We start from the raw sequence: 27,778 nt of genomic DNA on the forward strand, positions 1-27,778 counted from the left end.
GTGACTTCAACATTTAAAAAAATGCAACAAACGTTCTGCTTTATAACAGTTATAACTTATTTTCTTTTTACAATATTTAAATACAGAAAGCACTTGCCAGCTATTTTGTAATACTGCCCAAAGCATAATGCTGTATCAATCAAAGCATATTATGTTGGTAAAACCTCTGTATTTTTTGGGAAATGACTGGAATGGTATTTTCTTGCAGAGACAAAACAAAGTGCTTGTAAGACATAGAATTGAGTGTTGTAATTATCCTAACCTCCTCTCCTGCCACAATTTAATGGGAGCACAGCTTCAACACTTCAAAAATGAAGCTTTATCATTGGAAAGAAAGCTCGTTTTCAACAAGCGCCAATAATGAACAGGTCGGATCTGGTTTCTTCTCTGAAAGAAGCTCTGAAAGAATCTGGTCAAAAAATATCTGTAAACTATTTTAAATGCTGATTATTTTATGTAACAACAGCTATCAAGTATTAGACACAGGCATTGACTGAATCTGGTTAAGTGAGGTTTAACAATCACTCTCTAGAAATGCCCTAGTATAGTGTCAGGACTGACATTACCTAATTTTCCTCTAAGGATTTTCTAAAGCTTGGGTAAGAGGGTCCTTCTCTTATCAATGTTCCTTTAAAAAGAAAGTGAAATAAACCAACAGAACATGAGATGCTGCCAACTTTGGAGGAGTTTCATCCCAAAATAATAGTCCTTTTGCTTTGTATTTTGGTAGCTTAATTCCAGACAGCTTTACTCACACACTGTGCTTTCTGTTACTATTCCTTCATTCATTATCTCTTCAGTTGAAAACAGTACCTACATTATTTTTTCCCTTAGATCACTCTATGACGTCAAACCATGACACCGTTTATTTGACTTTGCATTTTTATCAACGATGGCAAAAAAATCACACACTCTCTTTTTCTAAATAGCGCACAAAAGTATTACATTGAGCAATTTACCACTTTTAAATGACAATCACAATGATGAACAGAACCATCAGACTGTATAAAAATCGACACTTTTTTCCTATTTGAGCTATTCAATCTTTGTAGTGCTGGTCTGCGTATCTTGCAACACTGCAAAAGCCTTTTTCTAGAACCATCTCACTCAGCTATCTTCAGGAAGGCAAGATTTCAAAGCCTCACAAACTTTTCCTCTGGATATCCCACGGGTCCTGATACAATTTCCATTTTAATGATGAGCTAGGAGGAAATTAGATCACATCCTCTAGAAAACTAAATGCTAAGGTCACAGTGCCAATTCCCCAATGAGGACGGTATATCAATATATACTTTTTGCAAAGGAGATTAAAACACTTAAAATTAAATCAAAGTAGAGATCCAGGAATAGATTGAAATGAAAACAAAAACACAAGCACCATTCAGGGCATTTTTTTTCTTCTGGGAGGTACTTGCATTCCTCCTTATTTACCTCCAGCCCATTTGAATCTCTCTTTTTTGGCATATTTTTCAAGTCACACTTCAAAACTCTTCAATGTATTCACTTCTCACCACTTGTTCTAACATGTCGAACTTAAGGACAGGATTCCAAAAAGATGAGCATCTCTTCAGATGCCTCCTAAACCTCCAGCATACGTGACTTTGGCTGTGTACTTCATTCAGACTTCACCTTTTTGCTTCGGTGTTGGTGTTTTTTTACATTAGATTTCCTTGTCCTCATTAAAGATAACCAGAGACTCACATCACAGTGCAACTCTTTGCTTTGTCCTTTCTTAAGTCCGTAGCAACTGCGGAGAGTTCTGGTCTGCTGGGCATGTGTGAAATCCGCTTTGTGGCCCTCTGTGATTTGTTCCGCTTAACGTTTTTATTTGTCTTATTTACACATGCCAAGGTAGCAACGTGAAAAATGTCTCTGACGCTATTTTCTGACTGTAAAGCTGAGCATTCAATGTAAGTAGCAGCTCCAATCTGTTTTGCCATATTTGCCCCCTGAGAAGCAAAAGAAGGAATCGTAATCAGCAATAAGTCTTTGGGGAAAATTATAAAGTATCTTCTAATACTACATAATAACAATGCATTGCAAAGCATTTCTGATATATTTGCAACCGAATTTTCCAAGAATTATAGCAAAAAAGTCCGGTTTTGAATTTGAACTGTGTTATTATTTCATAAATTCTTATAGTCAACACCCAGTGTCTGATTACTATCACTCAGTAAATACTGCTTGACTGCTCACAGGTGCTAATAAAGGCTGATCCAGTTTTTATTGGCTCACCAGTAAATGAGAGGCCTGATCATCAAACAATTAGTATGAGGTGATTCAAAGATGTAAGAGAAGATCTCTTCATCTTCACTATCAACTGTAACCAAGAGTCACTAGATATTTAGGTCTTCCAGGACACAATAAAGTATAGAATTACCTAGAGATTCTTACTGTTGGAAAAAAGTCAGTTGAAGATCATAACTGTAAATGTTGCATTTTCAACATGGTTCTGGCAAGGGAGATGGGCTCGAAGAACCCATTCCCCCTCATAGGACTCAATTCCTCTTTCTTAACTTTAAAGAGTACTCAAGACTAGTCGATAGACTGTACAAAAAACAGGAGTTGGGGATGGAATTTAGAATCAGTTTTGAAATGCATGTGATTATGTCTTAGGGTAAAAATAAATTGAGGGAAGGAACAATACTGTTATATACAATGATATTTATAACTTCAGCAGCACAAAATAAGTACTTTCAAAACATGGGCCATACAACCAGTATAACTATTATAAACACTGTGCATCAAAAAGAACTTACTTAAGTAACTAAAATTTTATTAATTAGAAATACAAGACAAAGAGGACTGCAGTACTTAAAATGATGATTAATAAATAGAATTCTATTTCATAATGAACTTTCTTTAGTATCTGGTGTAGGTTTCAAGAGAATGAACTTTTGAAGCCAACTCTCCTCTTTTCTAAGTACTTGGGGAAAATGCCAGCAGAAATGATGAACTTCTAAAAGATGGTTTTATGAAGTAGTCTATTTTACTGGCAACAGTCTATGTTAGTGTTTTATTGCCACTGAGTGTAAAATAAGATTAAGTCTCTTAAACAGTATTACTGATTTTGACCACATTCTCTCTTAAATCTCTTTTACTTTAAACCCAGTGGGGGTTGCAGAGACACATAATGGTAGCATATGATCCACTGTCCTTGCTCTCAGTAATCAAATATCAGGTGACTACCCAACTGAATGACAAAGCATTTTACATTAAATTTTTTTTTCAAATTTGTCTTGTTTTATGCATGCACGCATGTTAATCCTTATATAATAAATCATTAAAAAATGTTGGAAAGATACTTTGAGGCTCCTGCATCAAAATAACATCATGATTTCAAACTTTGCCCACATCACTTTGCTGTTCATACTGCAATCTTAACATTAATCTGAGCTATGGGTGGCCATGAAGAAGCTCAGGCCATGAAAGCACAGGATCCCTAAGGGCTGACTCCTTTACTGTGTGTACAGATGGCCACACTCTGGACATTTGATGCCCATGCTAAATCTAAGTAAAGGGTCTTACTTACACCTGGAGTTGGCACTGGTTAAACTTTTAGAAAAACAGCTTCTCCTCTTTATTATTATGAGTGATGTTTCATTTCTGTCATTCTTTTTAAAATCCACATTTGCATATTGACATCATACCTACCTGGTCATATGACACTGGTGTCTGCCTGTGATTCGAGAGCTCTACTAATGTACTAACATCTGTCCGGAGATCAGATTTGCAGCCAACCAAGAGCATTTTGGTGTTGGGGCAAAACTCCTGGATCTCACCTTTCCACTATGGGGAAAAAGAAGATGAAAAATTAACAAAATTCTGTCATCCATATAATGGAAAACAATTTCTCCACTGGCAGCATTGGAAATGGGTCTCAAAAGGACTTCAAACAAATGTCAGTTCAGATAAAGAAGCAAACTGGCATTAAACTTCTATATAGATATTAAATTCTACTACTTTTTAAAGTGGATTCATTAGGGAATGCTCATTATGTTATTAAACATTTTCCCTCTCTGTGACTCATTATCTGTTCCTACTGCAAAACTCTTATTGAGTGTTGTCAACAATTTCTTAATTATTGGGCCATCTCTGAAAGATAAAAGTGCCTTAAGAATAATTATATATCCTGACGAGTGACTACATCCTTGGGTATGTTGAGTTGGTACTTCCCAGCATAGACGGCCGGGAATAACGCAGAGCCAAGACAAGCACAGGTATGCACTCATAGATCCAATCAAGAAAGATGAGTAGCTACCACGTGTTGAAATCTCTACTGAGATTTCAGAGACTGGAGACAATTAGTAAATAGAATATCCTGCCTTTAAGGAGCTTCTATTCACTGGTGTTTGAATCTACAGAGACCATGACGTTCGTGAAGGCCCATCTCCCAGGCTCTCAGGAAGGCATCTGGTCCTGTGGCTCACATGTTCTTTGAATTCGTTTTAAGTTATAGAAGTTGTTAAATACTTCCATTTGTCCAATTTGGCTAACTATTTTGTGACATAACAAGAACTATTGGAACCTCCAGAAATCCCTGACAGGGAATTCCAATACTACTCTTAAAGGGTAACTGGGCAGCTTTTTGTGTATGCATTTCCTCAAGCCTGAGATCAGTGCGGGAATTGGGAAATCAAAGTGTTCACAGAAGCATTCTGGCTATTGGAGAGGAGGGATCAGAGGGGCTGAGAGTGGGAAGTGATACCTCACTTGCCTCACTCACCAGTCCACGAATAAGTGTTAAATGCTCTACTAACCATTATGGTGGTAAAGAGGTGATTAAGACATAACTGCACATTCCAGAAGGAATCCACAGAAGAGTGGGAATGATGAAGGCATATATATAATACTAGATAAGAGGTACATCCTGCAGGGGTAACTCAAAAGGCCCTACAAGAGACAACTCCAAGGGGTGCTTTAGGCAATGAACTCTATGTAGTCCACATCATATGCCAGTGGATTGAAAAGACATATGTACTTTTCATAAAAACCTAATTTATCATCTTCTCTACCTCCTTCTTTCCTTCCCTCCCTTTCTTTCCCCCTTCCTCCCTTCTTCCTTCTTCCTCCCTTCCTTCCAGAATTACATAGAAGAAACGACCATTCCAGAGCTAGCTGTCTCTGGAATAAGAACTGGTAGATGATTTGTGAAAAAAAGAATAAGATCTGTCTTGCTTTAACTTATTCTAAATTCTTTGATATTCAAAGACTTAAAGGATTCAATTAATCAAGAGGAACCATAGCAGAGGTTATCACAAGCCTTAAACCTCACGTGAATGTAAAACACACCCATTAATATCTCTAAGGCCCTAAGTCACTATTCATTTGGTTTTAGAAGACAAAAACAAAATAAAACAGGAACAAGGCTTTTCATCATAAATTATGCATAACCCAGGAGCACATCAAGTAAAAACTTGAGTAAATAAGCAATCTCTTTCATCTATAAGTAAGCACTAGACATGTTGTTGTGTTGTTCTTCAGCTGTGTGATGACTTTGTCTTACCTCTGCATGTCTAGCAAATGTTTACAAGAACTGAAGACAGGAAAGGTGCATTCCTGCCTGTATCTGACAAACATTAGCATTATTTGTGTTAGATATACATTACTCAAAATTGAAAGGAGTTAAAGAATGAAAAAGAGCCTTTGATCTTTTAAGAACTTCTTGTTCATTAAACTGTTTTTGTTATGTTTAGTGAAGGTGTCTCACCTTCAAATCCTAATTTAATAATGACACAGAAAACAAGCAGCTAAATATGATAGGAAAATAAACTGATAAAAATACAAAATGCAAAGACACTGCCTTGCTCTCAACCACATCCTTGGTCTACCCCTGAAGGGAGCTCGATGAAGGTTTTGTCCAGGCTTTCAGAGTTTGATACCCCACAGTACTCAGGCCAGGATTGAGAAAACAGATTGTGGTTAACACACGCTTATCCACAAACAAGCATTTGCCTCTGTAACCATCTGAGGCTTCATCCTCGGTAGGTGGAGTCTTCTCCTTCCCTCTGACCTTCCCAGGACCTGTGACCCACCCTCTAGCAGGTTCTTGTCCTCTTGCCAGTTTCATTCAGAGCTTCTTCAAGTGGCTTTACCTACAGAATCTCATTCACCTTTGCCTCCAGAATCAGGTTATGTGTTACTTATAACATGTTCCACAATTACTGTTTTTATTAGTAACTGATATCTACCATATTTTACTTTGTAGGATGTCTGAACCATACTCCTATGCCCCTATATAAGTTTGGTCTCTGTTTCTAATACGTAACATCATTACTGAAACACAGCTTCTTTATTAAAACAACTATTATTGTGTTCACTTCAATATCTGATTGGGGCTAAATGTAAGCCTGTAAACTAAGGCTTAATCTAGAGGGGGAAGGAAGGAATACATGTTTGACAAGAGTCACATACAATCACTTTAGCTCCCAGCCAACCGCAAGTTCCTATTTTATACATCAGCCAATAATGAACTGTGTCATCAATCCCCAGCACTTGCCTTTTTTAGGACACTGTCCAGAGTCTCTGGTCTACTGATGTCAAAACAAATCAGCACTGCGTCTGAGTCTGGGTAAGAAAGGGGCCGGACGTTGTCATAATAAGGAGAACCTGAGAAGAAAAAAAGATATGTTTTTAGATGAAAATCCCCTTTGTCATCCATTAACCTGGCCTTTTGAGTTAAAACCTTTAACCATCTCATGGAGCCTCATCCCCACCTCCTCTAACTCAAACAAAAGCTTGGTAGTGATGCATTTCTTTCTACTGGAAGTCAAATGAAGCCTCACTTGTGGCTGACTTGAATTTAAAAAGAAAAGCCAGGAACTTAAGTTGAAATCCGCTTAGTTCCAAGAGCAAAACTCAAGGATTTCTGGGTAAAGTGTGGCAGCCCCTGAAAATCCACTTCCAACACTGAGGGAGTGGGCAGGGTAGCTGTAGGCCTCTGTAGCTCTAATCCTTCATTCATAAAATGAAGTGATAACAGTACTAACCTGGTATTATAAGCCCAGACTGTGCCTGGCATTAGATAAGGGGCCAGTAAGTACTGACCGTGACTGTGATTGTATGGTTGATCTTAAAAGCTGAGTGTTAGCAAGCACAATAAAGGAAGTTACATGTTGGGGAAGACACCAAAACTCAAGATCACTCTGATAGCAGGACAATCATGACTGGGAGAGGAAGGAAAAGGATAGGTTTAGCTAGGCAAAAAGAAGTACGAAAAACCACTGCCCTATCTCACAGTGACAAGTTAGGATAAGTCAATGAACTTTGGGCTTGCTTATTTAAACCTGTCCCCAAATTTCATATAGACTCTAATAAATGCCATATCGATCATGTCACTTTCTACACAGTCCCGTTTCTGATAGTAACACTCAGACATGATCCAAGAAACTTAGTCTGAATTAAGTTCAGAGTACATTAAAGACTCAGTCAATTAATTTAGCCACAGAATCTTCCAGTTGTTTAGGAAGTCTCTTCTATCCTTTTAAGAATTACAAAGAATTATATGAGATTATTAGAAAATGGTGTGACTATAAAAGTAAATGCAGCTTGCTAGTAATATTTGTATCTTTTAAAATCATTTTTAGTATACTGACATATCACAAGATGAAAATCATTTATATATACCTAGTATATTCACATGTGTATATATAAGATATATTCTGGACTAGAAAAGTAAATCTAAAACAAAATATGGATATCACCTTTCTTTTTAGCTAGAAGACAAATGATAAACCAAAACCTCCATAGTCAAACCCAAGAAGAGAAAAAGATTAAAGAAGGTTTTAAAATAATCTTTTACTTTTCTATCAAAATGAAAATTTTCAGGGTTAGTGTGTATCACATTCTATTCACACAGTATATTCTAGGCCCCTAACATTCACCATAGAACCTTTTCTATGTCTGCTTTGGTGATGTAGTAGATGGAGTAGCCTTTTTAATAGCTGCTTTAGAGATGGAGAGTGAAAAATTCCAGTCAGGTGTGTCTACCAAGCAAAGAAGGAATGTTCTGGAATCAGGAAGAAAAGTGTGAACAAGAACTGACAATCTAAACCAGCAGTTCCTGATCCACACCTGGAATGAAGACCCTAATGTTGCAGAGGATAACTGGAAACTATTTTCCAAAAGGTTTAAGAGTTTAGAGTTAAAAAAATATCAAGTTACCTTAAATATTAACAGTATTAGAACAAGGCTGTTTCTGAAAATGACAAGCTGTGTCTGCCTTTTCCATTACCAAAAGAAATCTGAGGTGGAGGGCCTCCCTGGTGGCGCAGCGGTTGAGCGCTGGGTTGCGAAGCTGCCCGCAGCCTCTGCAGCGCCGGTTCGATCCCCGGCCACTGGCGAGGGTACCACATGGCGCGCAGACCTCTCCTGCCTCCCACTGCTCCCCTCAGCAGTGTACTTCTGTCCTTCTGCCTGCTCTGCTCCCCGCTCTGGCTCTGGTGAATTCTCTCACCCTCCCGAGCTTCTGACTGTACCCAGTGCATGTATAAATTAAAAAAAAAAAAAAAAAAATCTGAGGTGGAGAGAAAATAATCTAAAAATGTTTAAGAGGCACCGGGAATGAGTTGGCTTATCACTCACCGCATGTGGATATACTGATATCTTCATATTCATTGTGGCAAGGCCTGACCTTTGGATTATAATCTCTTATTTCTGTGTCCAAAGTCTAACTTTTACACAGCTTTTGCTGTAAACATTAGGGAAACTCTTTCTAAACAGGAAGTCAGAAAATTCCAGATTCAGGGGTGAAAATCCAAAGACCCAAAGATTTCCAAAGCTCTCCAAAGCTAGCAAAAGATGACCTGATCCCAAATAAACCAGATCGGCACTACAATTAGGATTATCAGAAAGCTAAGTAGACTTCAGAAAGCTTCTTTCTTGGAAATCAGTTTAGGTGCGATAACGATCTTGCTGTGGAAATATTTTCTTGTCTCAATCAGACCTGAAATTCAGAAGACAGGCTTCTTGGGGCACCTTGTTCCTTAGGATGTGACAAGAAGATTCACTGCTAATCTCAGCTATAAGGCTACTCTAAGAAACAATGAAGGCCATCTTTTTCAAATCCAAAATTGAGGAAAGGGGCCTCCCCGGTGGCGCAGCGGTTGAGCGCTGGGTTGGGAAGCTGCCCGCAGCCTCTGCAGCGCTGGTTCGATCCCCGGCTGCTCCCCGGCCACCGGAGGAGGGTCCCACATGGCTTGCAGACCTCTCCTGCCGCCCGCTGCTCCCCTCAGCAGTGTACTTCGGTCCTTCTGCCTGCTCTGCTCCCCGCTCTGGCTCTGGTGTATTCTCTCACCTCCCGCGCTTCTGACTGTACCCAGTGCTTGTATAAGTAAGTAAATAAATGTTTAAAAAAAAAATTGAAGAAAGACAATTGGAAAGCCAAAAAGACACTATGATAGAGTGATTAACATAAAGAATACCAGGAAAATCCAGAAGAATGCTTCCAATGTTTAGACATTAAGTTCATCACATGACTGCAGATGCTTATTCTCCATCCTGCCTATGTTCTGGGTTTCCCTTCTCTATCCTTTTATGGCTATAATGGGGATCTGGATTTGTTTTCAAACCTCTTCCCCAGGAGGAGAACCCTACTTACTACAATCAATCTAGCAATCTTCTGTTCTTTGAAGTTATATCCAAATATGTGCAAAATTTAGACCTGCCTGACTTTAAAATGAAACAGAGTTTGCAACTTAAACCAAAATTACAGGTTTGTTTCTGCTTTTGTTTTTATATAGTTTATTATTCTGAATGAAACACATATGTAATATAAAGGTTCATGATAGATCTTGCTTGTTTAGGTGGAGAGTTACATTTTTAAGAGCTTTAACAGGATCTAATTATGAATGCCATTTGACCCCTCCTATTACTTTCACTAATAAACAGCACTTTAGATCAACAAGAGTGACCAGAGGTAGTAATAAAACTGACCCTTATGTTTATTAGTTATACGCATCACTAGTTTAGCCACTAATTACCAAAAAAATTTGTCATTAAAAATAAGATCATTTATTCTTTCTATTTTTTGACAGAACAGAAGCATTTTTGTTACAGAAAGAGCTATTATTTACATTTTTTTCATTGTCAAAAAAAAGAAAAAAAACACAACTGAAACAGCATTTTCAGATGGTACAGAACTGTGCTACCTGAAAAGTCTAACAATGACCATCCCAGAATGTCCAGGGAAAAAAATCCTGTGCAACTTTACAGTGTGCACATTGTGTTTAAGCATTTTTAATTCTTCCCTATAAAGCCCAATATTGCACAAAGGAAAGAAAGCAAAGCTAAGAGTGCATGGTGTAATTGCAGATACGGTGGGGTAACTCATGAGGCAAGAAAAAAATTAAGAATTCTAGAAATTCCCCTGTAAAGGGAGAAGCCAACGAACACCAAAGAAAGGAGGTGAAATTAATCTGATGAAACAGGGACAAGACCCGACCCTAACTCTTACAGTCTTCCAGACAACTCTAAAAACATTCTGTTAAGTCAAACAGTAAAAAAAAAAAAAAAAAGAACTCTGATAGGTATTTGAGAAGGTACAAGTGCAAAGCTTTCAGAATAGCACTAAACACAACACAAAAAGAGCTGAACACTCTTTATTGTGTGGGAAATTATGGACTTCAATTGCTGTATCAAGAGGTGCTGACGTGCACAAAGCATGTGCTCTAGCTCCAAGAATGCACTACAACTAGATTCAGATGTCTGAGCCTACCAGGTACTGAGCTTTGGTGGTCAAATTGAACTCTCAGCCCATGGAACAAGATTCATGCACATGGGCATTGTCAGATGCATCATTTTTCTGATACTGTATGAAATCGTAAGCACACAGCATGATTTCCAGGATCCTTTCTAATGAACCTAGTAGACCACCATCAAAGGGGAAACCGCAGGAAACTCCATAGTGGAAACAACATCACATATGCAAAGTGTGTGCAAAAAAAAAAAAAAATCAAAGATCAAGAGCTTTCCTGTGGTGTCAACAGAATTGTCCTCATTTGGGGTTCTCTGTGTTCCTCAACTTCAGCAAATGTCAGCAAAGTTCTAAAAGGCTTTTTGAAATTTCAGGATTACCCATCTTTGTCTTCAAGATCATTAATTCTGGGTGAGAGCAATATTTCCAACTCGAGAATAGTCACAAAGTGCCTCACCCAGAAACTAAGTCTGTAGCCACATACCTGCCTGCTTAAGTCATCCGTTCACAAAGATAGAACGTACCATATATGTACATAACCAAATGTATATGTAGGACGATTCATACCCAAAAGGGAGGCTTTATGGAACCCTTTTGCAAAACCAGTCCAAACACTGAGAGGCTTTACAAGAGATTGAGAACTGAAAACTCACTTAACAAGGATATTTCATAAATGCAACTATTTTTACTTGAACCTTAAATTGAAAACCTTCCTTTTGCCCCCAAAAGAAATTACTAGCAAGAACAATAAAATTGGGAATGGGGCATATTATGAGCAGAGAAAATATGCCAACTTCGTTTAGTTTTAGTGACCACCTAGAGGACATCTGTACCAAGCATGAGACTAATGACCTGTCCAATCATTACAAGATTCCATTTCCTCATGCCGTCTCCACTCAGAGGGAAAGCTTCATATTAGTAATGATCTCAAGAATGTGGATCAAGCCTGGGCAGAACTTTTGTGTGTGGCTTAACAGAAGACTCCTTGAACTCTTTTTCTAAGCAGTCAGCACTGCACACACCATGCCCACAAATCAGCAACAACCATTCCCAGAAAGGATTATTTGCTTGTTTCTTCTATAGGTTCAGATTGAAATTTGGGGGCATAGCTGTGTTGCTATGAAAACTGAATCAATATTTTCAATTTTGGGGGACAATGTAAGTACATAAAGTCATAGGGACATAAAGTCAGAGAAAGAAATATGATTGCTATTCTTCAGCTTTAAATGAAGCTTTAGCCTTAAACTCCTGAACTCATTGATACACTTTTAAAAAAAGAATCAAACATTTTATTTAAAATGGAACCATGGTACATCACAGAAATTTAGGCATAAGAGTACAGATGTCTATTTTTCTAAAAGTTACATTATTATTCCATAGACTGAAGATTTTATGTTTCATATAGTGCTCAAAGAATTTGATTCCTTGGAGCAAATCCAGGGAGTATGATCACTTTTCTACATACTAAATCATCACAATCATTTTTCAAAACCGATGTGCACAACTTTTGAGGCAGCTGATGTCCTAGGGGGATTCTGAGTGAAGTTGCCAAAATATAGTAACTGGGGAGACATTTAAAGGACATCAGAAAATGGCAGAGGCACAACTAATTCCTCTGCCACAGCCCAGGATTACGAGTAAACTGGAGAAATTATCTGCCCTTGGTGTCACATCTACATGCAAAAGAACTGGATTAATGAGAAAACATCTGGCTATTTCAGGTGGCACCAGAATGACCAATGCAGATGCCTCACTGAAATGTGCAACCTAGCAAGAAATCAGATTGGAAAAAAAACAGCATTAAATGGGATTAAAATTTAAAAATAAAATTTAAAACTAAATACTTTTTTTTAATTCATAGTTTAGTAGAACTTGTTGCATTATTGGCCATTCTCTAAATGCACTTTTATGTCTTGCTCATTAAAGCTACTATCTGACTTGTTTTCATGTCTCTTAAAGTCTCAGAGTGAAAAAAAATTTGAGTTGAGGCCAATTTTGAAACTCTAAGTTCCCAGGGATCATCACTACTGTATGATCTAACTGGTTTACTGCAATTTTGCCCTTGGTAGTTTCATCAAAGCACCCACACTTCTTTCTGCTTCTTTGTAAATGCCCCTCCCCCCTTTCTTAAACAAAGTTAATTTAAGTTAGGATTCTTCAACTTTCAGAATCTCATTTTCGCTGATAGCCATTAAACCCAAGCATGTTTCCTAGTGGGAGGAATGTTAAAGACTTCTGCAAAACTGAGTTAATTTCTAGAGATAAAGAAATGGAACCCACTTCTAGGAGTAATAAGTCACAGTCAGCGGGTTTGAGCAAATCCTGTGACCTGCAACTCTGCAACTCTTGCTGCTGGGTGAATCAAGCTTCCGAGACTCCACCTTTCTGCAAACAAGTACTTTGTAGCAAAGATAAGTCTGTGAGGACCTTGAGGGTAGGAGCTGTTCTTGCCCTGCTTTGCAGGTTCCAGCCCTGCTCACACATACAGCTTCCTCCATTGAGTGGTCCCACACAGAATGCCTTAAAAAGTATTTACTGGTTTTATAATCATTTCTACTTATCTTGCCTAGATATGTTAATTTACATGTTAAGTCACGCAAACAAATGTAAACAGTGATCTCTTTTGAAGATGATCTTTTCTGTATCCCCAACATTTCTATTCCTGTTGAGAAATATTTCAACAGAGCACTCTGTACCAAGTCCAGTCCACAAACTTTGATACAAACAAATAATAAAGATGGATTTAAGTGTTTGTTGAGGCATTTGTCCTCAAAGTCAGGCCATGCGAAATTAAGATTTTTTTCTCTCTTTCCCTTTCCTTCAAATATAATATTTAAAGAATACCACATTCTTTGCCAATAATGCTAAACGCTAACACAGAAAGTGCTAACTTTAGCAATCATGGCTTCTAAAAGCAGCTTGTATCATGACAAAATTCCAAAGAGTGTTCATGAGGCAATAGCATAGTTATTGAAGGGAATTTTAGCAGCTGAATTGAGAATTTTAAAAGTAATAATATGCCTTAAATAAAACATGCATTAACTTGCCTTGGTTAAAAGCTGGCATAAATGATTATTACTCCCTAAATCACATGTGCTGAAATTACACTGCAATCAAATCACTTAGGGAAAGATATGGCGATCCTTAAATGACTAAGATTCTATTATTAGTAGGCAGTTGGCTTCATGCTACAAATTGCTTCTATGCTTGGCAAATGTGGCACGTTCTGAAGCACAGGCATTAGACCTAGTTTGGTATTACTTATAGCTTTAAAATGTTGAAGCCATCAGCCATGGTTTCCCAAAAGTTCATTGAATGCCTTTGAAAATCATTAGGAACATTTCTGCAAATATTAATAAAAATGCTCACTTCATGAATGCAAAGGGAATACTTCTTAGTAACATCAAGAAATTAAAAATCCATGTCTAAAGACTCCTTTTAGAAATCCCCCCTTCTACAGGATTCACAGGACAGTAGTTAAAAGATTTTACTTACTTTTTTTTTTTTGGGGGGGGCAAGGGAGGAGAGCTGGAGTAAATAAGACGCTATAAAAAACCAAAGTGTCAGTGTGGCTGCAATCACTGGTGTGTGCATTGGCATTGGGGAATGGGAAGGGAATATTTCCTTCCTACTCAGATGAACTTGGAAGATGTATCAACACTAGGCTACCTAGTAAGAGAAATATACCAGGTGGAACAGTTTTAATTAACAGTGCATCTCTGTTAGAGACCTAACCCAGAGGGTCAGGCACCATAAGTGCAGAAAGATGGGAAGGAGAGAGAACAGGAGAATGGAAGAACAGTTAAGTTACTGTGACTCAAAAAGTGGGGAGTTTCCTTTTCTCTTGGTGCAAAAAGACCTCACATAACCTATATCCACTTGATGTTTTCTCCCATATCTAAGTTGACAGTTATGTCATTGCATGAACGTCTTTAATTCTGGGGGAACAAGTAGACTCCTTATGAGCAGCTCTCCAAGTACAGAGGTAGATAAGAGAAGAACTGCTTGTTTTGTAAATGCCTGCACCTCTGTTAGGAGGCTAAAAGGACGTGAACGTTATCCTTTTATGTCATCTCTTTCCTAATGTCACTTTCCTCATCTCTTTCCTCATTTTCTCCCCTATCAACCTCTAACTTTCACAAAGTCTAAGAGGGAAAATCTGACATATAGGACTTTAGAGACTTGGCTTGGATCTTCTCTCCAGAGGTAAACTGATAGTAACTGGAAGAAAATAAATGTGTCAAGAGGCATTAGGCATATGCAAACATTTCACCAACTGAACTAAACAAACGTTTTCATGGGCAAAGAAAATACCAAACATTTCTCAAAAAATAATCCTGTTCTGAAACTTGTGACAAAAACTTGAGCAAGGTAAATGATGAAGATGCTTGAAATAATTAGTTGCTGATGCAACTCACTCTTTTTTACTCATGAATGACAAACAATTTCTGAAGGAAACAGTCCACTCAGGATTTCAGCAGTGCTTGGCGCTGTGTATAATTAACCCACATTTTACCTCACAAACAACAAAACAGGATTCTAGATGATTCCCTTCTGCCTTTTTTCCATCTACATAAATCTAAATTTGAATTAGGATTTCATTATTGAATAATCCTGCATCATGATATTTTCTTAATCATCATTTTCCAAACTTTTATATTGTAGTTAAATATGCATAGGTTTTGTTTCATTAAATAAAAATGCAAGTGATTGTTTCACTCCAGACTTCATTTCAGGTGATTTTCATTTTGATGAAAGGCAAGGTGTATAAAGTTGCCATTCTTTTTGCACAGGTAGTTCAGTATAATAAATGTCAGGGATGTGCTCATCTCCTTGGAAACTATGCATATGATTATTCACTTGTTTACTCAACAGATTTTATTGGGTGACTACTGTGTGCAAGGCATGATGTTATGTGCAGAGACTACAAACTGTCAAATTTTTATTAAGCACTTGAAATTATCTTAAGTGATATTTATCTGCACGTGGAAAGGACAGACCGCAAATAACTGCCCACATCTGGTTTGTTTTCTAGCCTTTGAAAAAACAATGCTCCTGTTCGCTCTTTTAAAAAACTAATTTTAGCCCTTTGGGCTCCTAGTCTAAAATCTCCTTTGGTGGTACTTGAAGCTAAAGACAGGGGACGTATGACCTAGCATTCCTAGGAATCCATCCATTATCCCTCACTACCCAGGTGAGTCTCCTTCCTAAACCACCAGGAAGCAGTGGCTCCATTCAGAATCTGCTTTGCTTTGTGGTGAAAACCCCAGCATGGGATGCCAGGTCTACTGGGACTAAGAGCTGAGCCAATTAATATCCTGGGAAACAATAAGACTGCCTGTCCCATGTACTAAAGCCAAGAAGTATACAGCCAGGAGAGATCTGCACATTATCTAGCCCTGCATCCTCTTTACAGATGAAAATGAGACTCAAGGAAGTAGGGGATTTGCACACAGAAATCTGCGGTAACCAGTAGGAAAACTCTAAACACAGCTTTGTGTTAACGACTGGATCAGACTCACAGACAGATCCCACACCCAAATATTTCTTGTCATGTATTGGGTACAAACATGACTGGGTGGATTGGGGAGCAAGGGGCAAGTACTCGTGCTAATTATTGGTTCCAGACCAGCTCTCCAACCACTAGGTAAAAAGGCCATGCTTTGTCTGGGAATTGGAACCCATTACGTGCTAGCCTATGTAAGAATTCTAAGGATAGGAACTACTAAAATAAGAAAAGTCTACAATTCACCTCTTCCCTCTAGCTGTGAGTCTGTGTGTGTGTACGACACCCCCCCCCCCGCCCCCCCCCGTGCAAAACATGGCCAGATCCTGGAACCGCGGCCGTTGGAGAGGCTGGAGAAAGAGCCTGACTCTCCCAGGGAAAACAGAATCAGCTCTTTTCACTGCAGCGCTCAGAGAATCTGGCACCAACCGTGAGAGGCGCTCGTGCGAGACTTCTCGCTTGCCTTTGTGCAGGAACTGCCTCTGGCGGCACCGTCAGTCTGGTCTCCTCCCAGTGCTTTCTAATCCCGTTTCCCTGGGGGCGCCAGAGGTTCAAGTCATGGGTTGTGAGATGTTCCAACAGCCCAGAAGCACCTCCACCAGGCCACTCCCAGGTGAGCGCAGCTCCACCTCTGGGTCTCCCCGCCTGACAGCAAAACCTGCGTGTCGGCACTTGCACGCTCCTCCCGGCTAGTTTCACCCAGGATTTGGCTCGATTCACCAGCAGCAGCCTTGCACCCCGCTCAGCTCTCACACTTAAGCTCAGGACCCTGCCTTCCCGGTGGCTCCTCCCCCTCCAGAGGCGATCCTCTTCTCGAAAACGTCTCTAGCCTTGGCCCCGGGAACCAGTGACAGGGGCGGCGGGTGCCTAGGTCCGGGCCCTAGATTCCAGGTGGTGCCCCCCAACCACACCGCGCTTGACCCTACCCTACCCTAATAGTCACGCGCCCCAAACATTCGCGCCCGCGGGGTCCTCGGCCCTTCCTGCCACCGAGTGCAAGGTGGGTGTGTGGGCGCGTGGGAAGGAGATACCCCGACCTTGAACCGCAGAACCTTGAAAATAATTCACTAAGATGCCAATAATTCAAATGGACACAAAGGTCAAAGGCGAACAGCTCGGCCCAGGGCCTCGTGGGCCGGCGGAGGGTGATGCAAGATGGGTCTGGACGGAATGGCGGGGTGGGGGCGGGGAGGGCGGGGAGCAGCGTGATCACCCCGGCCTGGGGAGCGCTGACTCGTAGGTCGGCACCCAGGCGGCGCAAGCGGCCGGCGGCGCGGCGAGGCCGCGACCACGCGGTGGGTGCAGCCCGCGCCGCGGGCGCATTCCTGACAGTAGGCGTCACGTTACTCTCCCTTCAAATGCGGAATCTGCACGTAACTGCGTCGCCGCTTCGGGGATTTTCTCCCGCTTCCCGGCACCCCGCCGCGCTCCCGCCTCCCCGCCAGCCAGCAGGGCAGGTGCCGGAGGGGCGCCCACTGCGAGCCGGCGGCCCCGGGCGGCGCGCGCATCCCCCAGGCGCGCCCCCAGGCGGTCCAGGCACCTTGCCCACGAGGGGCTCCGATCGTGGGGTCACCCTGCGGGCACACAGCGCCCTTCTCGCCCCACTTGCCGTTCCCCATCCCCACTGCCGTCCCCGGTCCTCAGCCAAAAAAGACGAAATTTTCACTCAGCAGGGACCGAGGGAATCCCTCGGAAGAGGCAAAGTTAACGGAGGGAGCGGAGCTCCCGCGGCGCTGAGAGCGTGCCAGGCGCGGGGTCCCCACGCCCGGGCGCAACCCCGCGAGGCTGGAAACCCGCCCCGAGCGCCACGCGGTCGGATGACTCTCTTACCCGAAGTGTCCCACAGGCTCAACTCTATTCTTTGTGTGTCGATTTCAAAACTGGCCGTGTAATTCTCAAACACTGTTGGGACGTAATTCTAGCAAACAGAATGGACAGGAGGAGAGAAGCAAAGAGGTTATCTTAAAATGCACGACACCCATAGAACGCCCTCTGAAAATCGCCTCCCCATCCCTCTATTAAAAAAAAAAAAACACGCAAATACCAAATAACACGCTAGACATGTAGAACCTTTCCGAAGCCCCTTCTGACTCCCGCATTCTCCCTACTAGCCTCTCTAAGCAGCTAGCACCCCGAATCTCCCACCCCAAATGTTCTGCGCACTTGACCGAACAAGTTTCTGAAGCGAAGAGCAGAATGTGCCGGCGTGTCCCAGCCCCTGAACGCTTCCAGCCCACTTTCCCTTTCCGAGCAATCTAAGGGGGTGGGGTGGGGGTGGGGGGGAGTAGTAAAGGGTGAGAAATAGGACTCTAAAAATTGGAAAAGGAGTGAAGGAGGAAAAGCAAGAGGAACCCCTCCTCGAGAAAGCAGATCCCCAGGCCGTGCCCTCCTTGAAGCCCGGGCCCCTCCACACTCACCTCGGGGAAACAGTCTTTGGCGAAGACGTGCAGCAGCGCGGTTTTCCCACACTGACTGTCTCCCACCACTACTATCTTGCATTTCACGTTCTGATTAGGATCCATGATAGATTTACTGGATAATTTCTGACTGGCTCTTCTCTCCTTCATTGATCTTGCCTTATTTTCTCTTGGAACAGGAATTTTCTCTTTAGAGGAAAAAATATATATATTTCGCTATATATGTATCTATAAAGCAGATATAAAAATAAATCGCAAGGCTGGTGGGAACCCCTGAAGCGCAGCGCAGACCGGGAGAGCTGGAGGAGCCGGCTTGTGACTCCCCTCCAACAAGTTTTATCCCTGACTCCACGCCGCGCTCCCCAAGTCCAATTCTGATCCGACTGCTTTGTTTCACGCTCTCTGCGCGGCTTTATACGCCCGGCCTTCCAATCCTCTTCTTTCTCAATGAGAGAAGGAAACTGATCCGCCTCCTCCCCTTTTATGGAGCCTGGGAGCCAGCGCTGTCTCGTTACTTGTGGAAAATGTAAACAGCGCGCCCTCTAGGGTGGCCGAGCGGAATCTCCAGACCGAGGCCCTGGGTCTGCTCCAGGACGCTTTGCTGATGGGTGGGGCTAGAAGGAGGTGAGAAGCGGAATGTGCATATTGATTTTTACTACAATTCCTTTAAAAGCGTTTTAATAGTGGCTTGATCTACAAAAGCCTCACAAGCACATATTAAGCAAAAACATTGCTCACCCAAATTAAAAGCCATAAAGTGTCAGCAGCAAATACTGGGTGGGGAAGGGTTAAGTGTTTGTCTTTTTTTTTTTTTTTTTTTTTTAGAAAATGTCTTGTATCAGGTATATAGGCCACTGGACTATAGTTAAACCAAGGTTTTCAGGGCGAGAACTGATTTAGCTGGCTCGCAGCCATAGACTGACTACGAAAACCTGTCAATTTCAATAATCTAGGAGGCGGCAGAAGGGTTGAGGAGTAGGATGAAGAGGTGAGAGCAAAGAAGAAAGAAAAGTGGAAAATGAGAAAAGCCACTGGAATTCAATCTTACTGCACTTGGGACCCAACCACCAAGGTCCGCGCACTGCCCCACTTGCAGTGAGGATATTAGGTTAGGATTCTGATCCTTCCTTTAATTCCTTTATCTTTATATCCCACACCTACCTGGAAGCAAAGTGCCCTAGACTAAGCGTAGAAAACACAGAGTATTTTTAGCTGAAAAATACAGGTACAGTCCTTCACTCACTTTCTATCCCTAGTCTACATTCATCCCTTTACCCATCCACCCCAAAAGTCTTAGAGGAGTAAAAATGACGCATCATTTTTTTTTTCCTCTTGTCTCAATGGCACAGTTCTTTTCTTTTCAAGATTTATTTATTTATTTATACAAGCACTGGGTACAGTCAGAAGTGTGGGAGGGTGAGAGAATTCACCAGAGTCAGAGCGGGGAGCAGAGCAGGCAGAAGGACCAAAGTACACTGCTGAGGGGAGCAGCGGGCGGCAGGAGAGGTCTGCGTGCCATGTGGGACCCTAACCCAGTAGCCGGGGATCGAACCGGCGCTGCAAAGGCTGCGGGCAGCTTCGCAGCCTAGCGCTCAACTGCTGCGCCACCAGGGGAGGCCTGGCACAGTTCTTTTCTGATCTTCATCTACTGCGCTGAAAATGGTCAGGAGGTCTTCAATTGTTAAATTGTAGTAAGATTGGCCAAAATCAATGTATCGGCTCCCCTATGGAGGAGTCTAGATGAAAAACCAGAAAGTTCAGTGTGGGACTGAAAAGGCACGATAAAGGTGGTTAAAAGCATGAAGGTGGAAACTCCCTGGTGGCTACGGCCAAGGAGCTAACCAACATGGTGCAGCAGACCTCTCCTGTTTTGCCCACTGGTCCCCTCAGCAATGTATTTCAGCAGATCTGCCTGTTCTGCTCCCCATTCTGTCTCTGGTGAATCCTCTCACCCCCTGCACGTCTGGCCTACACCCTACTTCTTGTATGCATAAATAAATAAAAATAAAAAAAGCATGAAGGTTTGTAGTGGGCAGCTGGGACCACAAGCCTCGGGGATCCCAAGATGGTCTCCTTTCCAGAAGTGAGAAAATTGGAGCCTTCCAAAGGAGAATCCTGACTCAGATCCAGTGTGCAGGTCCGTGTTTGCATACATGGAGGCCTGACTCAGAGAGAGAGATAGCCGGCCTGGCTGGTTTCTAAAGCAGCACAGGCCAAACTTTGCTCTTGCAGAACTTCGGTCTTCCTCACAAAAAGGGTCCTGTATCCCAATTAGCATTGGAGACACTGTGTCCATGTTACCCCTTGACCGTGTATGAAGCATGTTAACATATTTCAGGACAAAAAAGCTCTATAAAAACCATAGTCTACATAGCTTAACCATATTCCCCAAATCTGCTTAACAATAGACACCTTTTATATTATTTTCTTGTTTATTGGAGAAGCAATTGTCACAGCTGTATGCGGTCAGGAGATGATTGTGTATTTGTGTCCTGAACTTCACCATTTCTGGCTGTGTGACCTTGGATGAGTTATTTAACATCTCCAAGCCTCAAATTCATCATCTGTAAAATAGGAGTCATAATAGTAATTAAGAGAAGATGCAAGTGAAGTTTGCAGAATAGTTCCTGGCATAATTAAGAACCCTTGACCTATTTTATATTACACATGGAAATCTTATTTGCACTTCTCAGACCCACTGAACATATAAGGCCTCATTAGTGAACTCACTAATTAGACTAGGAGAATAGATCCACCTCATTTTTTCCCTCACATTTTTAACTTAGGAAGATGCCCCTTTCTAGAGAGATAATTTGACCTTCTACATTCCTGAATCGATTAGTGTATGTGGTCAAACCACTCTAACTAGCAATGATTATGAATGATTAGCATTTGACTGACAATGAATAGGATAACCATGCAATTTATCATATAATCCTGGACACTTTGAGAGCAAAAGGGAGTACTACTAATGATTGTGGCAGAACAACAGTTATAAAAGGGTCTGTCACAGGCAAAATGAGAGGCATAATCACTTTACCAATGAATAATCCAGAAACAGAGTGGATGACTATTTTTGGAAATCAGGTGACCTGAATCTCCAGGAATCTGCCAGTTACTGAGGGAAATTTAATGGCTGTGTAATAGAGTAGAAAACCAACTGCCTGGAGTCACTAGGCTTTGAGTGTCTTTAGGGTAAGAATTCTCTCATTTTCTTTGAGTCTCTAATGCTTATGTGTAGTGGATATTATTTAAAATTTATTTAGCATTTAGTTTAACAAATATTTAGTAGATACCTGCTGTATGTCAGGCACTGTTGTAGGAATAGTAGATATAACAGTAAACACACCAGACTTATTTGCTGCTCTCACAGATCACACCTTCCACACAAAAGGTAGATAATACAGAAGGAAGCAAGTACAGAAATAGGAATGTATGTGGTAAGCTCTATGAAGAAAAAAACAGCATGACATGATAAAGCCTAGTGGAATGGGGATTAGACCCAGTTGCCTGGCAGTGCCTCTCTAAGCAGGTTGAGTCTTCGATGAAGAGAACAAATCAGCCATGACAAGTTCCAGTGGGAGGATGCTATGAGGCAAGGGAACAGAGTGAAAAGGTTATGTGCAGGGAAAGAGCTTGGCAGGTTTGAGGAACAGAAGGCAGGCCAGAGGGACCGAGGCCCACTGAAGGAGAGAGAAAATAGGAGGGAGAACAGAAGAAAATTAGCTGGAGCTAAATAATTGTGCCTGGAGCCATGGTCATATATTTTGGATTTAATTCTAAGGACAGTGTGTAGTTAGACATAGGAAAACATAAAAAAGAGTAGCAACATAATTACTTGAATGAATGAAAGAATGAATGACTCCAGATCTAGGTCTGCACCTGTCAGTACACTAACTGAAACTTTGGCGAAGCTGCTCACCTGCAATCAGATTTTCAGATTTTCAACTGCAGTGAAAATATCCCCCTAAAAAACACATTCATTTGGAGAATGTGACGTCCCCCTCTAGGGTGGGTACATGGCCTAATGTCCTTCCTTTTGCTGTTCCTCCAGTTTGTCTCGTCTTCCTAGTCCTCTCTCCTTTCTCTGACTAAACCCTAGTTCCAGAGTGGAAACACAGCAAAAATTTCAATATGGCTTGGTTAATAAACCACATGTATTCCACATTCAGTTGCCAAATGCTCTTTCCTTTGTGATTAATCCTTTATGTATTGGAGGACATCCCCTTCTCCTAAAGATGCTGCATTCCACCTGCCACAAAAATGGTTGAATCCAGGTGTGGCGAGAGGTTGAATTGGGAGAGAAATACTATCTAGGGGTGGTGCAGGGCTGATAATGGCTCTGTTTCTTCCTCTGAGCAGTGGACTACAAGTCAGGAAAATTGAGCTTTAGTCCAAGCTGAACTAAAGCACAGTCTGACCTTGGGCAAACACTGACTGAATTATTTTCCTGTTTCTTCCTTACAAGAGGATAATAATATCTGCCTCTTTTAAGATGCACATTAAAGCTGCCTAGACTGTGACTTACACTTTCAAACATTCTTCTTTAGAACAACACTACAGTTCACCCCCCCCCCGCCCCCACCAGCTTCAGTGTATTTGTGGAGATCCCAGTTCACAGTTGAATATTGTGAGATATAATCCTGATTGTTTATGCATGGTCGCCTGCCTCTCTCCAGACTCCAGCAGAAAAAATGTTTGAAGGAGCAAGTGCACCGTGAGGAGAAAGCACAGGTCTCCTACCGGCATCTTCAACAGGGCAGAGAGATGACATAAAAACAAGAAAACGGGCAGGATGCCCTCATAGACATTATGTCAGAAAATATGGATATGAGTCATAGGAATTCTTGGAGAATTTAATAAGATAGTGGATATGAAATATATTCAAATGAAGTTCAATATAAAATTAAGGACAAGATATAAATCTGTAACCTGCTCTATACTGAAGTGGGGTACTTTCAAAGTCTTCTTTTGGGAGGGTCACTCAGGTGAGGTTAAATATAAGACATCAACAAAATTGGAGGCTTTTTTTTTTGAGAAAGAGAAATTAAGGAAAGAAGATTGGTACTTTTCTGTGAATTGAGCTTGATATTGGAAAGAATTTCTTCTCTTGGAAGGGAGTCACTTCCTTATATTAGCTTAGATAGTGGCTGTTTGCTCTGTCAGGGGCAGCGCAATAAGCTGTTTGGTCTGGGTGCTCCAGTCTGGGTTGCAGAATTTGGTCTTGTTTATCCTCATTAATGCTGACTGCTAATATGATTTACTGCTGCTGTGGAGACTTAGCCCTAACTCTGTAGCCAACAGGAAATGACACAGAGGCACGAATGTTGAGTAATAAGTCATTGCCCGTTTGATCCTTTTCTCTGTTTACAGTAGACTGACAAAAATTTGTTGCATTCTTTAGAGACCCAGCCCACATAATTTTGTCTCTATGTATTATAGATCACACATAACCCTTTCCAATTGCCTTTTATAAACTTTGGTGTCTGATTCCTGATGACATTTCTTTCTACTTCAGTATTTCCCAGAAAAAGTAAACAAAAAATTAACACATAAAGTGGAGGATGATCAGACTCATTGATCACTTAATCTACTAAACATCAAAATAGTTTTTATATCAACTTGTCAGTGCAATGTGAAACCTATTTAAGAAACTTCTCTAATAAAAAAATTAAGAAATGAGTTCTTCATAAATTGTATCCTTTGAAAAGCACATAGTACACTCAAGTTATACCTTTTTCTGTGTTTTCAGAGTAATCAAAGAAAATAGATTATTTATTACTGATCACAAATTAGACCGTTCTGCGGAGACTGTCAGAGCTCTGTTATCAGTCTGATGAACTATGCAGAGCTGGGTTACTTATGAATCTGTATTGTCAAGTGGCATTTCATATTTATATCAAGACTTAAAAGATGAAGACAGATATGTATTATGAGACTTCGAGAACAAGTCTTAGTGTAAATTTTCATCCCTTATGCTTAAATGCTCAAAAAAAGGAAGTATGAAAATTTAGTTGAGGTTAGTTTTAGTACAATAAGAGGACAATAATTGTTAGAGCAATTTTTTTTTAAATTTGTTTTATTCACTTATGTATGCAAGAACTGGGGTGCTGGGGGATGAGAGGATTCACAAGAGAAAGAGTGGAGAGCAGAACAGCTGAATCCACTGAAATGCACTGCTGAGGGGAGCAGACCACGAGACAGGAGAGGTCTGCTGCAATATGTCTGTTACATCCCTGGCTGGGAATCGAACTCATGCCCCAGTGCCTGGCGATAGCTTGATAGTGCTGAGACTTAACCCCTTTGGCCACCTGGGAGGCCCAGTTAGATCAAGTTTATTAGCTAAAATACCCAGTAGCCATTAGTGTATTGTTCTTGAACTCAAAGTGAGAAAACAGAAAATAACTTGGAAAACTTGAAAGGAGTCATTTACTTGGACACAGACAAAGGCAGTAGATTTTAAAGCATTTAAACTCAATTTTCAGATAATGCTTTTTAGGCCAGTAGCTTTCAAATTATGTTTGGGCAAAGGGCTAGTACTCACATAAATAAAACCAATCACCAAGAAAAAAAGTCCACAGATGTTCTCTGGGAGACTGCACCCAGAATGAGAGGTCAAGCAGTAGCAATTTTGATGCAAAGTTATAAAAAGGTATCTAGGTCTGTTACTTTGTCTATAATATTTGTTTAAATATTGAGTGCTTAGAAGTTATACTAGAACTTGAATGATGCATGATCCATATACAGTAGTGATCCCATATCCAGATTTTAAGAATCAGTGCTCTAAACCAGTTTTTAGGGGAAAATTATTTCTTTTTGACACAATTGATTTGACTTCAGCACAGTTGATTCAGTACTTCAGATTATGTCTTCAGCTGGAGAGGTAAAACATAGCAATGTATTTATAGCTTGCTATAGAAGTCTGAAAACCTGTAAAAAATTGTTACAATATTAATGCTTTATTTCTTTTTGTTGCAGAAATGGGAGCAAAAGTATTTCATTTGCTTTAATTATTTAAAATATTTTAAGTTTTTTCGTAAAAGATCTTTCCAGTTAACTTTTCTAGTATACACGTTATAAATTAAAAACCCAAATCTTATTTTTTCCTTTGAAGGCAGCTGTTTGGGGTAAGAGGACATATAGGAAAATACACCTGATATATTCAAAATTGTCCTGAAGAATAGCTAAGGTAATGAATGTAGCAGGTCTCGATAAGGACTTGTAATCACTAATCTTAAACATTGAGGGAGAATAAAAGCACTCTTTTATTCCTAGTCAATGAGAATTTTATCTTTTATAAAAATCTTTTATTTTGGAGGATCTCCTGTGCCTTCTTTCTCCAATCCAGTCTCCTAGAAACCCTTCCTGAAAGGCACTGCTTTTTATAATACCACTACTTACTGAGTCCTGTTGTGCATGATTGTGACTGACAGAGCCTTAAAACTGGCCACATAAGTGGAGGTCAGATGACTCATCACAATCTGATCCTGGACCTTATCTAAGACTTTTCTCTAGGTCACATTACTGCCATCAAACTACTGCAGGCCGGCAATAGGTTAAATGAATATGTAAGCATTATGATGCAATGTCTGGTGACTAACAAGATACGTAAGTTATATGTGTGTGTGCTGGGGAGAGGGAGGGGAATGGGTCCTATGTTTTAAAGGCAAAGAGGAGGTTCTGATATATCAATAATGCAATTCATCTTAATTTTAACTCAGAGCAGAAAGCTATCATCAGCATATTGTATGTTGTCATTGATCTTAATTTACTGAGGATTTATGCCAGTACACTTAGTTCTTGCTTATTGTCTCCATGCTGCCTCTGACAATGCCCCACATTCCCCATTGTCACAGCAGTGCTATGGAATCCATCAAATGACTGTTCTCAGTGGTACCCCATGTCAGCAAGTCCCACGTCTTTAGGTCTGGATTAATATTAGTCAAGGTCTCTCAAAACCCTTAACACATTGGCATCAGGGCACTTATGGTGGGTCATATACAATTAAAACAGGCATTTGAAACCAAATTTTGTAATGTGTCAAAAAACTTTGCATGGTGAGGAAAAAAACCTGGGAAAATATGTATTTGTTTTAAAAATCATGAATTTTTTAAAAAAGTTTTAAAAAGAAAATCATATATTAGCATCCTCTATAGAGGCTTATTTATTATAATGTACAATGAAAATGTTTCAATGTTGATTTATTTTCCAAACAAAAACTAATAGCTGTTGCTCAATTAATATAGCTTGGAAACTTTCCCAAAATGTTGCTTTCCATATATATGTGTGTGTACATGTATATGTATACATAGATCAGTATAAATATATATGAATTTATCATTTTATCCTCTCCCAGTGTTTTCACTTTGCATTCTCAACTGTTGAGTGCTAGTTGGCCTATACTTCTCAGTCATAGGAACTGGAAATTAAGGTTAAAAATTGTTGGAAAAACAAAAATCAGAAATTATTGCAGTTCTTTGGAATTCATGGGGTAGTCCATGGTCCATAGTTTCTTGAAGTCTCCCAAAATGACTGATGCTGGAAGTATTGCAGGGCCCTTAAATATTCTTGGGTGAATGAATAGAGATACTTGGGGAATGACCATGCTAACCAGAAAAATCTCTTTCTGTAATAGTTCAAAATGTCTGGGTGCAAGGATAACAACAAATCCTTCAGAGGTCAAATTTTATGGATAATTTTTGGCCCCTGAAAGCCACTCTTCTCACACTAACCTCCAAAGATCTTCCCTACTATAAGGAAAACCATGTTGCACTGAAATATAAACAGAACTTTACTCTGTAAACTCAATCTGTGAAGGAAATTGGGGATACAAGCAAGATTGTTTTTTCTAAAATTACATAGGAGTAAAAACAATGAGGTTATCATTTAGAGAACAAAATTTTGCTTATAAGCTTGAAATTATAAATAATCCTTAAATTTAAAATATATATTTCTGTTGAGTTTTTTAATCTACATACCGATTCCTGAAAGTGTGTTATTAAAGTCTCCAGTGATGAATTTTTCTATTTGTCCATTCAATTTAGTCAGTTATCACATTCATAATTATAATTTTATGAATTAAATTTTTAATAATTATAAAATATTCCTTTTTATTTGGATAGCACCTCTTATTTGAAAACTACTTTTCTGATTTAAACATGG

General features: G+C 40.3%; 1 protein-coding gene across 1 annotated transcript; it reads right to left on the minus strand.

Moving 5' to 3' along the window:
* Positions 1–1,697: 1,697 nt before the first annotated feature.
* Positions 1,698–18,766, minus strand: RND3 (Rho family GTPase 3; the record flags this gene model as incomplete). The annotated part of the gene is made up of 5 exons (XM_084241645.1): positions 1,698–1,949; positions 3,655–3,789; positions 6,500–6,609; positions 18,030–18,117; positions 18,617–18,766. The coding sequence occupies 5 exons, from the start codon at positions 18,764–18,766 to the stop codon at positions 1,698–1,700; spliced, it is 735 nt and encodes a 244-aa protein (XP_084097771.1).
* Positions 18,767–27,778: the final 9,012 nt, after the last annotated feature.

This window comes from Talpa europaea (assembly GCF_964194135.1).
Source record: "Talpa europaea genome assembly, chromosome: 1".
Classification (NCBI taxonomy): domain Eukaryota; kingdom Metazoa; phylum Chordata; class Mammalia; order Eulipotyphla; family Talpidae; genus Talpa; species Talpa europaea.